The 15,364-nt window shown below is 46.0% G+C and overlaps 1 protein-coding gene across 1 annotated transcript in view; it reads left to right on the top strand.

Moving 5' to 3' along the window:
* TMEM132C (transmembrane protein 132C) overlaps positions 1-12,348 on the top strand; it is a 452,840-nt gene extending 440,492 nt beyond the window's left edge. Inside the window, exons 8-9 of the mRNA XM_024977666.2 lie at positions 1,882-2,073; positions 9,514-12,348. Coding sequence (XP_024833434.1) covers positions 1,882-2,073; positions 9,514-10,698 — 1,377 coding nt within the window. The 3' untranslated portion in view covers positions 10,699-12,348. The remainder of the gene's footprint in view (positions 1-1,881; positions 2,074-9,513) is intronic.
* The last annotated feature ends 3,016 nt before the right edge of the window (positions 12,349-15,364 follow it).

Here is a 15,364-nt window from a genome sequence, read left to right as displayed (position 1 = left end):
TCATTCAGTCATGTCCGAGTCTTTGTGACCCTGTGGACTGAAGCCCACCAGGCTCCTCTGTCCGTGGAATTCTCCAGGCAAGAATACTGGAGTGGGTTGCCATTTCCTTCTCCAGGGGATCTTCCTGACTCTGGGATTGAAGTTGGGTCTTCTGCATTGCAGGCAGATTCTTTACCACCTGAGCCACCAGGGAAACCCCTTTGAGTCCCAACCTCCTTCCAAACAGAAATGAGAAGGTGGCGCTGCACCCCTCAGCACCTTCTATGATCCCGCTCTCTGCTGCGTCCTTCATTCCCATCACCCCCACCCCAGCCCACCCTGCCTCTGCTTCTCCACCCTCGGAGCCCCCTCTCCAATCCGCACCTCCTACACTCTCTTAGAAAGAGCCTGCTCCCTACTCTGCAATACTTGTGCTAGTGGCCAAGGTAGGATTCCTTTCTTCCTTTCCTCCCTTCTTTCCTAAGTCAGCCTGTCATTCTGTCATGTAGTCATTCAACCAACTCTTCAAAATCCTGCTGTCTCTTCTGCCCAAGGAAAGGTACAGAAGGGTGGGATTTCAGGATAGATGGGAGGGCGCAGAAGGCCTTTTATTCAACCCATCAAGTCCTACTGACTCCACCTTTTTTTTGGTTTGTTTGTTTAATTTTACTGAAGTATAGTTTGATCTACATTGTTGTGTTAGTTCTAGGTGTTACAGCAAAGTGATTTAGTTACACAAATACATATTCCTTTTCTTTGTTAGACTTTTTTCTCATAAGGTTATCACAGAATACTGAGTAGAGTTCCCTGCCAGCGCAGGGAACTGGTACAGTACAGTGCAGTAACAGAACTGGGACAGTAGGCCCTTCTTGGTTATCTGTCTTATGTATAGTAGTATATGTGACTCCACCTTTTTGAAATGTCCTTCTGGATCCTTTCACAACTGCCCCAGGTGGGAAAGACTGATACATTTCTACCATTTCACCTGGACATCCCAAGTCCAACATTTGGTTTATGAGATGAAGCAGAAGGGCATCCCAGGTGGTGCTAGTGGGGAAGAATCCACTTGCCAGTGCAGGAGATGTGGGTTGGATCCCTGGGTTGGGAAGATCCCCTGGAGAAGGACATGGCAACCCACTCCAGTATTCTTGCCTGGAGAATCCCATGGACAGAGGAATCCTGCAGGCTAGAGTCCGTGGGTTCCTAAAAGCGGTGGACAGAACTTAGCGACTAAACAACAGCAAATGAGGCAGAAAGTAACATTTCAGCAGAGAATACATTGTACCGGGGGTTGGAGGGGAGACTGCTGCTGCTGCTGCTAAGTAGCTTCAGTTGTGTCTGACTCTGTGCGACCCCAGAGATGGCAGCCCACCAGGCTCCCCGGTCCCTGGGATTCTCCAGGCAAGAACACTGGAATGGGTTGCCATTTCCTTCTCCAATGCGTGAAAGTGAAGTCGCTCAGTTGTGTCCAACTCCAGACTAGACTGTCTATAATTCAGTTCCCCAGCTGATGGCCTAACTCACTTAGAATGGGATTCGGGTTGAACAGCTGTCTATGCGCCACTCTTCATGAGTCCAGCCAGTAGGACTGCCACGTATGGTTGACCAGTTTGTGCGGTATGCAAAAAATCTTCATCTAAATGGAGAGGGTCATTTCCTTTCAAAGACCCAATGGATTTTAATATTTATGTCAAGTTTCCAAAAGATAGAGCTAAAGTGTCACAGGGAAGAGTGACTTTATCTGATTCTCACATGACACGGGATGATGTATAGAGGGAAGTTCTGGCTCCTTCCCACTGTATTCTGTACCCTGTAGGGATGAACAGAGCATAGCTGGGAAAGGTTCCAACATCCATCCAGAAGCAGATGTGATGGATTGGTCTGTATCTGCCCATCCCCCAGGTGCTCTCCCCTCTGTCTGACTCCATCCTGGCTGAGAAGACGGTCACTGTGTTGGACGACAAAGTTGCGGTGTCAGACCTGGCCATCCAGCTCGTGGCTGGGCTGTCTGTCACCCTCCACCCCAGCACGGAGAACAGCAGGGCTATCACAGCTGTGGCCACAGCTGAGGAGCTGCTGCGGGCCCCTAAACAGGTAAGGGCCCGGATGCCAGAAGGGAACAGGGTCCCGCCTGATCTAGCCAAAGGGGAGGGAGGCAGGAGGAATGGGAGCAGGGTAGCCAAACCACGTTCCAGGAGGAAGTGATGCTGGCTGTGTAAAATCCACGTGGCTTTGAGGTCCGAGTAGTGGGGTCTGGATGAACTAGAAAAGTGGTACCCAGTGCCCAGAGGTGGACGAACCATCTGGGCAGCAAACTCTCAGAAATCCAGCTGCTTCAGATAACACCCACTGTCGTTCACAGTTCTGTGGGTCGGGAATCTAGGTGGGCTCAGTGGGTTACCACGCTCTGGGGTCCACAGGCTGAGAGCACAGCATCTTATCAGGATGCTCTGGGGACGAATCCACTTCCACTCTCACTGGTGTGGTTGGCGGAATCCAGCTCTGTGTGGTTGAATGCCTGAGGTTTCCTAGGTTTGTTGCTGCTGGCCGGAGCCTCTCTCCACTTCCTTCTCTCTGCCCACACCCTGCACCAGCTTCAGAACCACTAACAGTGCATAGAGTCCTTTCCATGCTTGCAACCTCTGAGTTTCCCTCTGTCACCACCCAGAAAAGCTCTTCTGCTTCCAAAGGCTTGTATGACTACAGCAGACCCATCCAACTCAGCTAGGCAGCTCTCCCTAACTTCACCTGTGCCTATAACATCATAAGAGGGACATCTCATCACGTTCTCAGATTCAAAGGAATAGGGTGGACCATTCCAGAAATTCAGCTGTTGCTACCTGGCTTTGTTCCAGACTATCACCAGCAGGTACCTGCGAATAGAAGGGGGAAAAGTAGGAACAGTGAGAGACTTTATTTTCTTGGGCTCCAAAATCACTGCAGATGGAGACTGCAGCCATGAAACTGAAAGATACTTGCTCTTTGGAAGAAAAGCTATGACAAACCTAGACAGCGTATTAAAAAGCAGAAGCATTACTTCAAATGCTTGTCAAAGCTACAGTTTTTCCTGCAGTCATGTATGGATGTGAGAAGGCTGAGCACTGAAGAATTGATGCTTTCAAACTGTGGTGCTGGAGAATTCTCTTGAGGGTCCATTGGACACCAAGGAGATCCAACCAGTCCATCGTAAAGGAAATCAGTCCTGAATATTCATTGGAAGGACTGTTGCTGAAGCTGAAACTCCAATACTTTAGCCACCTGATGCGAAGAACTGACTCACTGGAAAAGACCCTGATCCTGGGAAAGACTGAAGGCAGGAGGAGAAGGGGGTGACAGAGGACGAGATGGTTGGATGGCATCATTGACTCAATGGCCATGAATTTGAACAAACTCCCGGAGATAGCGACAGACAGAGGATTCTGGCGTGCTGCAGTCCATGGGGTCTCAAAGACACGTGACTTAGCAACTGAACAACACAACCACCCGGCTTTGTTCCAGAGCATCACCAGCAGGGGCCTGTAGGGGGTTCTCATTCACATCCAGCTCACAGTGCTGGCACCTCTGCTCACCTCTCCTGGGGAAGGACACTGGCATGGTGTTGGCTGGTTTAAAAAGAGCAGAGGAGGAAAGTGGGGAGACAAAGCAGAAGGCATGAAGCTATTTGCCAAGAACTAGTAATTAATTAGGGGACGATTGGCATTGCCACCTCCCTGGCGTGGGGCAAGGCCACCCATCAGCTTCCAGCATCACCCATCCGTCTTCATCGGCTGATGGTAATTGGAGGGCCCCGGCGCTGCCTACAGGGATTTATGGATGGAGTTCATTCAATTTGCAGACATGACTCTTGAAAGAATAGGAGCTCTAAATCATGCCCGGACGTGTGTTATTTTAAGTATTTCAGAATTTCTCATCTTTAGGGAAATGTGCTGGCTTCTCCCCAGACAATCCCTATGTTCCAACCTCACTGTCATGAGCTAATGGAAAGACCTGGTCTCAGTCACAGAGCAGGGCTGATGGAGATGGATGCTGGCAAGCCTGCAGTGTTCTGAGGGCTTAATTCGGATTGTCTGCTGTTCAGAGGGGCTTGTTTGATGTTAAGTTCGTTTGCTGTCTCGAGTTGGTAAAGAAAAATGAACTCTAGATGAAAAGTCAGCCAAGATGAACTGGCACAGTGCATTACCAGTGTTTTATCTCAGTCCTTGGAGTATGGAAGGCTGGCCTCTTGTTCTTGATATTTCCAACTTTGAAATTCAAAAGGTTTGCCATGAATATGAGGGCAATCGTATTATACTTCCCCGTGCCCTATTAGTTCTGAAGAAAGCTAGAATAGTAAAGAGAAATGAGGTCTCCCACAGCATGAATGCATTCAACTGAGACTTTAGAAGGGAGTCTGTCCAATGGTGTGACTTCTCAGTTGAAGCTAAAGGAGAGAAGGGCAGGAAACAAAATTCCTGAGCCAATCGTGTCTTAGCTTTGATTCCCCCAGAAGCTGAGCCTGAGAAGGATCTGCATGCCAGGACTTCATCTGGGCAGTGAAGGGAACCCTAGAAGGGAGTCTGGAAGTGAGGGAAGGGAGGAAGGAAAGACAGCCAAAAGAGTGTGTACCCTGAACTTATGGTTGCCAGGGGGAAGGATGGGGGAAGGAATAGTTAGGGAGTTTGGGATAAACATGTACCCATTGCTATATTTAAAATGGATAATAACAAGGACTTACTGTATAGCATAGGGAACTCTCCTCAATGTTATGTGGCAGCCTGGATGGGAGGGGAGTTTTGGTGAGAATGGATACATGTATATGTATGGCTGAATCCCTTTGCTGTCCACCTGAAACTATCACAATATTGTTAGTTGACTGTACTCCAATATAAGACAAAAAGTTAAAAAAAAAAAAAAGTGTATTCCCAACTCAGCCACCACTGTGGGGAACTGGAGCCTGGATCTCCTGGGAAACCATCAGGCAGTGTAGAAAAGACTGAAGCGTCATTATACCTGAGGGGCAAGGAAGCTGGGATATTTATCACCCTTCCCATTAGCCCTTATTGGAGGGCTGCTTCTGGGGGGTGTTAATTTTTCAGCACTTCCAGCTGTGGGCATGACCACATGGGTTTCAGAGGTTAGAATGCTCCTTGGCAAGACGACCTTGCAAGTTTGACAGCTGAAAGTCAAGCAGGCAGGTTTTGTGGGGTAATGGGCAGATGCCAACAGCAAGCACACACCATCTTTAGATTTCAGGTACATTCTCACTCACTCCTAACAGGAGGCTGGTGTTAGTCTGGGCTTTCCATCAGTGATAAGAGACCTAACTCAGGCTGGCCGAGACAGATGTAAGAATTTATCAGTTCATGTCCAAGCATTTGAATCTTCAGGTAAAGCTAGATCCAGATGCTCCAGTGGTGTCAACAGAAACCTTTATTTTTAAGGACTTCTCTGGCGGTCCAGCGATTAAGACTCTACACTTTCACTGAAGGGGATACGGTTTCAATCCCTGGTTGGAGAACTAAAATCCCACATGCCAAGCTGCATAGCCAAAAAAATAAATAAGTAAACCTCCATTTTTTAAAATGAAATGCTCTTTTTAAAAACAAGTATCATTTATTAAAAAAAAAAAAAAGAAGAAACATTTTGGCTGCACCCTATGGCATGTGGGATCTTAATTCCCCTGCCAGGGAGAGAACCCACACGCCGGCATTGGAAGGCAGAGTTTGGACCACCAAGGATGTCCTCAGGAGCCTTTATTTTTATTATTGGCACTTGTCCTCAATTCTGGAAGCTGTCCAGCCATTAATTCTTTGACTTTTAAAGTTCTCCCATATTCTTTCCTTCTGTAACTCTTAACAGAAGACTGTTGGTCATTCTCTTCCTCATTTCTTCAACCATCCTTTCCCATGCTTCATCAATTTATATTCCTGAGGTTACATTCTGGGTGAATTTCTTGACTCAGTTTCCCAGTAACTAATTCTCAGTAACTAATTCTCTCCTCAACCATGTCTAATCTGCTATTCAGACTGAGTAATGAATTTCAACCAGAAGATTTTTCACATCTATAAGTTCTGTTTGGTTCTTTCCACAGCTCCCTGTTCTTTTTTCCAGTCTTTCCCACTCATTCAGAGTAGTTTTTACTCTTCTTAACTCCCTTTAACTATTGTCTTTCATTGGCTAGTTTTTGTTACTGGTTTGTTTTATTTTTATTGTCCTAGTCTTCTGATCTTTGTATGTGAATTTTTTCTGATTCTCTCTCATGGTAGAGCCTTCTTTTGTAGGGATTGATTTTTCTTGTTTTTTTTTTCATGAGCATCTCTTGAGCCGTGATTGCTTTGCCCTATGTGGTTTCTGAGAAATTCCTGTAGATTTTTGCATGTGTGTGAGTCTAGCTTCCAGTTACCATCTTTGCTTGCAGCTCCTGCAGCATCAGATGGTATAACTTCAGACACCACACTCAGTTATGGGGAAGGGGTGGGGTTCTGATTTTCAGGAAGACATTTTCCCACTTAGTGCTCAGAGCAGAAATGAGCATCTTTGCTGTCTGATCCAGTGGATAGGATTTCTTATCTCCGTATGTGGAGAGGAATCCTAGCTTTATGTTAAAGTTCTCATGCCCATCTGACACTTGCCCAGATGGGTGTCAACATCCCAGCCACTGGCTGGTGGGTCTTCTGAATAGTTCTACACCCCCTCAAGCAATCTCAGTAACAGTTACCTATGTGTATCACTGTAGTATGCCTTCTTTTTAAATTTCTGATTCCTAGGAATTTGCATCTCTTATTTGTATTTTTTACCTAGGTTTTAACTAGTTTATACTCAGCCATCTGTTGAGTATGACATTCTCTGTTGTTGTGACATGCTCTTAAGAGTCTTTCTCTCTCACTATGTCAACTTTCTTTCTCCTGTGCTGGCCTCAGATTCCAGCAGATTGCTTAAGATTGCAACCACTTAAGTGGTTGCAGGAGGGCCATTCCCCATTTCCAGGCTTCCATCCCAACTCAGTAGTCCCAGAGGAAATAAAATTATTCTCTAATTTCAGCAAAAGCCCAGAGATCACATCCCATTGGCTGGTTTGGATCATGTGCTCCTTCCTGAGCCAATCACTGGGATCAGAGTAATGGAATGTTGTGATTGGCCAGACCTTGGTCACATGCCCACTTCTGGTACTGGAGGGTGGGGTGCATCCCACCCATGCTCCTTGGACTCTGAATAGAGGAAAGACTTGGGTCTGAAAGGAAAATTAGTGTTCTAGCTCCCATCAGAAAAGAGGAATGGAAATTGGATGGGCCAAATAGATGTTCATCTCAGAACCTTTAGGTACTTTAAGTCCCCTACACATGAACCTTCAAGTTTTAAACTTTAAAAGATGCAAACATGTGTTTGCATGTCCAGTCACTTAACTTAGTTCGTGTGTCTGGTGTCCATTGTCACATGGTGCATCCTCTACAAGGGGTTGTGCTTTTGTGTACTTTATAGTACTGTATAAAGTACAGTAGTGCGGTATCTTTATTTCAAGCCCAGGCTGTCTGGAAGCAAGTGCAAAGGCAGCAGTGATGTAGCTGATACTGTACTATACTTTTCAAGTTCCTGTACTGTAAAGTTAAAAATGTTTTCTTTGTTTTTTGTGTTTGTTTGCTTTTTATGTATTATTTGTGTGAAAAGTATTATAAACCTATCACAGTACAGTAGTAGATAGCCAGTTGTGTTTGTTGGGTACCTAAGCTAACTTTGTTGGACTTAATGAACAAATTCACTCTTGGGACTGAACTTGTTCGTATGTAGGGGACTTACTGTATTCACATTCCCACTTTCAGTTGGCGGAAACTGAGGCCCAGAAGAATTGGTTTAAAGAAAGATGCTCCCAGGGAAGCAGTGGATCCATGCATTTAATTCAAAACTCCCACTTCAAACTCTCTGCCTTTTGTCATAGGGTCCAGCGGCCAGGATTAGAAGAAACACTGATCCTTCACCCATAGCAGACTCCTGGAGTTCCATTAGCTGTTCCCAGCCATAAGATCACTGCCCCTTTCCCTCCCTACTCTGCTTCTTGCTTCGCCTTTGTAACATCCAGTAGATTGTCCAGTAGCAGTTACCCTAGTCATTTCACAGCCAGCGCCCACCCATCTCTCTCCTGATCTCCAATTACCTTCCTTCCTCCCTGTCATTAAACCAAACATTAAAATTAAAACTCAGCACATCAAACTTATGCAGAACTAACATCCCAGCCCAGCTCCAGGAAACATCCCAGCCTGCCATGATAAACAGCTGTGTATTGCTTTTTTTTTTTTAATTAATTTTTATTGGAGTATAGTTGCTTTACAATGTTGTTAGTTTCTGCTGTACAGCAAAGTGAATCAGCTGTATGTATACATATATCCCCTCTCTTTTGGATTTCCTTCCCATTTAGGTCACCACAGAGCATTGAGTAGAGTTCTCTGAGCTACACAGTAAGTTCTCATTAGTTAAACTGCTGTGCATTGTTTATTATCTGTCAGTTTTCTAAAGACTACTCAGTGACTGGCACGTGGCCTGACACAGAAGAGGCTTTTAATACATGTCCCTGGAATGATCAGATGAATGAAAATTGGACCACTCAGTGCCTGTTCTTAGAGGGACTGGGAAGAATTCCAGACACAACACAATTGTCTCCTGTAGTCCCTGGCCTGGTCAGTGACCTCAGAGTCAAAGGCAGCCAGGAAACTAACTAGCAACCACGGTTAAGACTCAAGACAAACTGCCTGGACTCAACCCCAACTCTGTCAGTTAGCTCTGCAAACTTGGGCGAGCCGTGGGTCCCTGCCATGTTTCAATCTACTCACCTGCAGAAAGAGAAATATGCGTAATAGTATCTACCTTGTATATTGATGGGAAGATTAAATGAGTCGCTAATGAAAATGACTTAGAACAGGGGCTGGTACCCAGGAATCGCTATGGACATCTTAGCTACCATCACTCCCATGGTAGTAGAATAATGGTACACCAAAGACTGCCACATCTAATTCCTAGACCCTGTGAAAAGTCACCTTATGTATCAAAAGGGATTTTGCAGTGGTGATTAAGGATCTTGAGATGCAGAGATTACCATGGATTATGCAGAGAATGGAATACACTGAACTCAGTGTCATCACAAGGGTTCTGATGAGAAGGAAAAGTGGTGCATCAGAGTGAGGGGCAGGAAATGTGAAGGCTCCAAGGACACGCTCAAGTGAAGTCTTCCTTAATAAATGTAATGGAGCCTTAATTCAGTGAGGGCTGTTTATGGGGTCTTTTCCCCCTTGTAAGGATTATGCTGGAGCTGTCTTTGCCTATCTGCATTTGTTCTTGTTTCAATTAAGCTGTCTCTCAGATCTTTATATAAACCCTGGATGTTTTTTCCCCCAGCTTCATCAACCACCAGGTCTGGATTTTCAGTCCTGCCCCTGAGTCTTTGGGTTCTCCTCTAGGATTGGTAGGGGCAGGAGCGAGATGCAGGATCCTAAGAGAAGAAGCGTCTCCCCCATTCTCACCTCCTCCTATCCCCCGTGGATTTTCTAACTGCCTCTCTCCCCACAGGAAGCTGTGGTCAGCACTTGGCTCCAGTTCAGCGATGGCTCTGTGACGCCCCTGGACATCTACGACACCAAGGACTTCACCCTGACAGCCACCTCCCTGGACGAGGCCATCGTGTCCGTCCCCCAGCCCCGCTCGCCCAGGTGGCCCACTGTGATGGCTGAAGGTGAAGGCCAGGGACCCCTGGTCCGAGTGGATCTGACCATCGCAGAGGCCTGCCAAAAATCCAAACGCAAGAGCGTCCTGGCAGTCGGCGTGGGGAGCGTCAGGGTCAAGTTCGGGCAGAACGACGCGAACTCCAGCCCAGGTGTGGACTACGAGGAGGGTGAGATCAAGAACCACGCCAGCGACCGGCGCCAGAAGGCCCAGGAAGGACCCTTCTATGGCAGCTCCTCCGCGGAACGCGAGGAAGGGGTCCTCCGGAGGGGCAACCCCACGGCCAAGTCACTGCTGGACAACAAGGTGGGCAAGAACAGCCGGCTGGACGGGGGCCGGCTGGCGGGGGAGGGTCAGCTGCAGACCATCCCCATCGATTTCGCCAACTTCCCAGCACAGGTGGACCTGCCCCAGGCGGGGAGCGGGCGCGGGGCCAGCGACCTGGTGCAGACTCCCCGCGGCCTGAGTGATCTGGAGATCGGCATGTATGCCCTCCTGGGGGTCTTCTGCCTGGCCATCCTCGTCTTCCTCATCAACTGCGCCACCTTCGCCCTCAAGTACAGGCATAAGCAGGTGCCCCTGGAAGGCCAGGCCTCCGTGACCCACTCGCATGACTGGGTGTGGCTGGGCAACGAGGCGGAGCTCCTGGAGAACGTGGGCGACAGCTCTCCGCCGCAGGACGAGCACACGACCATCATAGACCGCGGGCCAGGGGGCTTCGAGGAGAGCAACCGCCTCCTGCTCAACGGAGGTTCCCAAAAGCAGGGGCAGAGCCAGATCCCCAGGCCGGCCGACTCTGGGGGCAAGCAGGGCAGGGACCAGAAACACGAGCCCCTGCACTCGCCCACCTCCAAGAGGAAAAAGGTGAAATTCACCACCTTCACCACCATCCCCGCCGACGACGGCTGCCCCACCGTCAACTCCATTCTGGGCGGGACAGAGGAGGACATCAAATGGGTGTGCCAGGACGTGGGCGTGGGTGCCCCCAAAGAACTCAGAGACTATCTGGAGAAGTTCAAGGACAACGTGTAGGCCCCTCTGGTCGAAGGACCAGCGCCTGGACACCCTCCTTCAGCTCCACGGTAGATCTGGGGCTCAACAGGGACTCTATGGGGCCCATCTTTGAAACTATTCATAGTTGGAAGTTCTGAAGCCGGAAAGGGACAGTTTTGTGATCAGAGGTTGATGATGGCAGACTTTCTCAAGTCGGAAGGAAAAAACTCTGGGAACGGAGCTGATGGAGACATTTTAACTGCGCAAGGCCAAATTAGGAAGGTTATTTTATGAGTCAAAATATAACCCAGACAAGCTACCAAAAAGTATTTGTTAAAAAAAAAAAATGCAAAAAAAACCAAAAACAAATAAAAACAGACAGAAGTAATCATCTGTTTATATTTCTAATAAAGGATCAAAAATATAAAACTAGGGCCTGCTTAGAGACATTTTCCATTTTAATTCAATTTTCTTTTTCCAAGGACACCCTTTGACTGTCACCCTGGGCTTGGGGAGGAGACATTTCTGAATATGGGTTGTCTCTTGGGATAAACTTGAATATTTTCACATCTTTACTTAATAATCTTTTCTTTTTCCATATTCTCTCCCCCCACTTTTTTTTCTTTTTGTGTCTTAGACTTCCATTTGATTTATGTTTAATGTTTATTCCTGAGGATCAAATGGTATATTTTCCTAAATTAAACAAGTTATATTCCTATACAGCAGATAAATTTTTAGAAACCATGTCAGTTAATCCATTCTTTAAGTATTATGTTTGATGCTTTGCTTTATCCCTCCAGCCTTGTTGATATCTGCTGGGTTTCTACAATTAGGGGGAGTTTGCAGAGCCTTTGCTGGGATGGGGGGAAAGGTCACCTTCACCCTCCTCAGGGCCAAAACCAGTGGGTGGGACAGTGGCAGGGGCCAGTTGCAGAGAGCCCAGCCAGGGACCCCTGACTCCTCAGTGACTCCATCAGTGGTGCCCTAGGGATACTTCTATCAGGGGAAGATGAGGTCAGAGCCACAAGCCGGAATCCATCCACACCAGTAATCAGCGCCAACCTCAAAGGGTAGACCTGACCCAAGACATACTGATATCATGAAACAAACAAGGATCAAAAAAGTGTTGGAGGGCTTTTCTGTTGTTTTTCTCACTTTGTTGGGCAGGGCATAAGGGAAAAGACAAAAATCTATGTTAGATTGTCAATCAACTGTGGTTTTTTTAACAGCCTAATTGTGTAGCAGCACATTGCAAAATGCGTTCATCCTAAGTGAAGCCGGATCCCATGGACAGTGGAGCCTGGCAGGCTATGGTCCATTGGGTCGCAGAGAGTCGGACACGACTGAAGCAATTTAGCACACACAAAGAGAAGCCTATGAGGCAGAGAGAAACTAGGGTCATAAACCCTCAGAGTCCAGTCTACCTGCAGATGCTGGCGAGGAAGACTCCAGGCGGTCACGTGATCCTCTCAACATAGCGGTGCCTGCAGCTACTGGGGTTGCTTCCTGTTTTTATTTTTTTAATTACTAAAAGTGATAGCTAAGAAAGGGTCCTGGAAGCCTCATAACCTAGACTGGACCTTTTCAAAAGATATTTCTAGCACATATTATAGACAGTAAAAAGGAGCTATTTATTTATACCTGTGATGCCAATTGTCATTAAAACATTTTCCATGGCTTGACAAGTCAGTGTCTTGTGGGCTGTCTCTTATTTCACTTAACTCTTATTACTACTTCTCTCCATCAAATGTACAACGTGTTGAAGAAATAAACCTGTCTGCTAGGCTGGAAGGAAAACAATATTCTGTTTGTTGGCTTGTTTTCCTCTTGGTTTCTTGGCTGATCCGCAGTAATTCCTCATAAGGGAAACTTTCAGTCATCTGTCCACTGTTGTCTACACGAGGGGTTCTCAACTGAGTGTGCTCAGGATCACCAGGGGGAAATGTGCATTCCTCAAGAGTTCCAGAGTGATGCTGATACCGTTGGTCAGAGGTTCCCCACTTGTGAACTTCCAATTTACATCAAACATGAAAGAGAGCCTTGACATCAAATGGGAAACTGTGTTGAAACTCTCATCTGGGGAAAAGGTGTACTTTTATTCTGACTGGTTTTGCATTTGTTGTTGCTTGAAGTTTCAGTGGGATTGTGGTGGCTGTTGGCTGGTTGAGGGAAGAGAATTTTTTGGTTGAAGTTGAGGTTTTTTTTTAATACCTGTTTTATTTTTTAATTTTAAAAAATTTTTGAATAACTTTTAAAAATTACTTTCTGTCTGCAATTATTACAAAATATTGGCTACATTCCCTGGTGTTGTACAATATATCTTTATAGCTTATTTATAACCAATAGTTTGTACCTCCTAACCCCCTCCCCCTATTTTATCCTTTCCCACTTTCCTCTCCCCACAGGTGACTACTAGATTGTTCTTCCAAGTCTGCTTCTTTTTTGTTTTATTCACTGGTTTGTTGTGTTTTTTCGATTCCACATGTAAGTGACATCATATGGTGTTTGTCCGTCTAACTTATTTCACTAAGCATAATACCCTCCAAGTCCATCCATGTTATTGCAGATGGCAAAATTTCAATCTTTTTCATCGCTGGGTAGTATTCCATATATACTTTATCCATTTATCCACATCTTCTTCATCCATTCATCTGTTGATGGACACTTAAGTTTGTGTGCATATTTTGGCAATTATAAGTAATGCTACTCTGAACATTGGGATTCACTCATCTTTTTGAATGAGTTTTTCTGTATTTTTCAGATATAAAGCCAGGAGTGGAATAGCAAGGTGATCAGATCAGATCAGATCAGATCAGTCGCTCAGTCGTGTCCGACTCTTTGCGACCCCATGAATCGCAGCACGCCAGGCCTCCCTGTCCATCACCAACTCCCGGAGTTCACTCAGACTCATGTCCATCGAGTCAGTGATGCCATCCAGCCATCTCATCCTCTGTCGTCCCCTTCTCCTCCTGCCCCCAATCCCTCCCAGCATCAGAGTCTTTTCCAATGAGTCAGCTCTTCGCATGAGGTGGCCAAAGTACTGGAGTTTCAGCTTTAGCATCATTCCTTCCAAAGAAATCCCAGGGCTGATCTCCTTCAGAATGGACTGGTTGGATCTCCTTGTAGTCCAAGGGACTCTCAAGATAGGGTAGCTCTATTTTCAGTTTTTTGAGAAAACTCCATACTAATAACAGCTTTATTGAGACATAATTCACATAACATGAAATGGACTCATTTAGAGTATACAATTCAATGGTGTTTAGTATATTCACAGAGTGGCATCACATCAATTTTAGGAACTTTTCATCATCCCCAAAAGAAGCTCCATATTCATTAGATTCACTTCCCATTTGCCCAGAATCAAATTCCCAGCCCCAGGCAACCACCAATCTACTCTCTGTCCTTATGGATTTGCCTGGGCTCGGGGGCTGGTGTCTATATCATTATGGGGGAGTCTGTGAGAAGCCAATGGAATTAATATGTTTTGACTATTTCTTAATTGAGGCACCAGAAGAGTTCTGTGCTCCCTCAGTGTGCCTGTACATATGCAGCAAAAGAAAACAGCCTGCAAGACCTCTGTGTGGGAACCACGTCTGCTCCTAAATCAAGCTCTCTACCCAGCTAGCTCACATTTTGCTTTTAAAAAATTCAGGCTTCACATAAAGAGAAAGAGGACTGTGGTTGAAGCTAATGCTAGTTGCTTCATTTCTGCCCCAAGTTATACTCTGAAAGGGCCAGTTGCTGGCCTTGGGCAGATACCTCTGTGATCCACTCGGTTCAACTGAGTGACCCAGGTTCCGAGTGCCCGAGTCGATGAGGGTGGGTGGCAACTTCCTCCTTCGGGGAGCACCTGCTATGGTGCCCATAGAGCTGAGTCCATGGTGGGGACCAACGGATCCCATTGCCCCTGGAACAGTCCTGCTTATAAAACTGGAATCTCATCAAAGTAAATGTAGTGCTTGGCTACCCTGGTCTACATTAGTGACTCCAACAATCATTAAAAATTTTCTGTTGATCATTTCAGGTGACCAGGGTCTCGAGGTGTCAAATGTCTCTTTTATTGCAAATGTAAGACTCAAATATGACTTCAGCTAGGGAGTATAGTCTGCCCTCCTTAACCATGATTCCTCCTTATCCAATCAGTAGATTCAACCCACCAGTCAATCCTAAAGGAAATCAACCCTGAATATTCATTGCAAGGATTTATGCTGAAGCTGAAGCTCCAATACTTTGGCCACCTGATGCAAAGAGCTGACTCTTTGGAAAAGACCCTGATATTGGGAAAGATTGAGGGCAGGAGAAGAAGGGGGCAACAGAGAATGAGATGGTTGGATGGCATCACTGACACAATGGACATGAATTTGAACAAAGTTTGGGAGATAGTGAAGGACAGGGAAGCCCGGCATGCTGCAATTCATGGGGTCACATAGAGTTGAACATGACTTAGCGACTAAACAACAACCATGGATCTTTCAAGACTGTAACATTCACTATTGAAAAAAATCACATATACATGGACCCTTGCAGTTCAAACCCATGTTATTGGAGGATCAACTATAATATTTATTAGCATTAATTCTTTATTATTGTCAATAATAAGTTATGACAATAATTTAATAATATTAACAATAACTACAAGGATAGTAATAATGAGACTCCATTTAACAAGTCTGGGGCAGACTCGGTGTTCAGTTCGGTTCAGTTC

This window comes from Bos taurus, chromosome 17 (genome assembly GCF_002263795.3).
Source record: "Bos taurus isolate L1 Dominette 01449 registration number 42190680 breed Hereford chromosome 17, ARS-UCD2.0, whole genome shotgun sequence".
Taxonomy (NCBI): Eukaryota; Metazoa; Chordata; class Mammalia; order Artiodactyla; family Bovidae; genus Bos; species Bos taurus.
The sequence above is the reverse complement of the archived record's forward strand: the minus strand, read 5'-3'. Positions and strand labels throughout refer to the sequence as shown.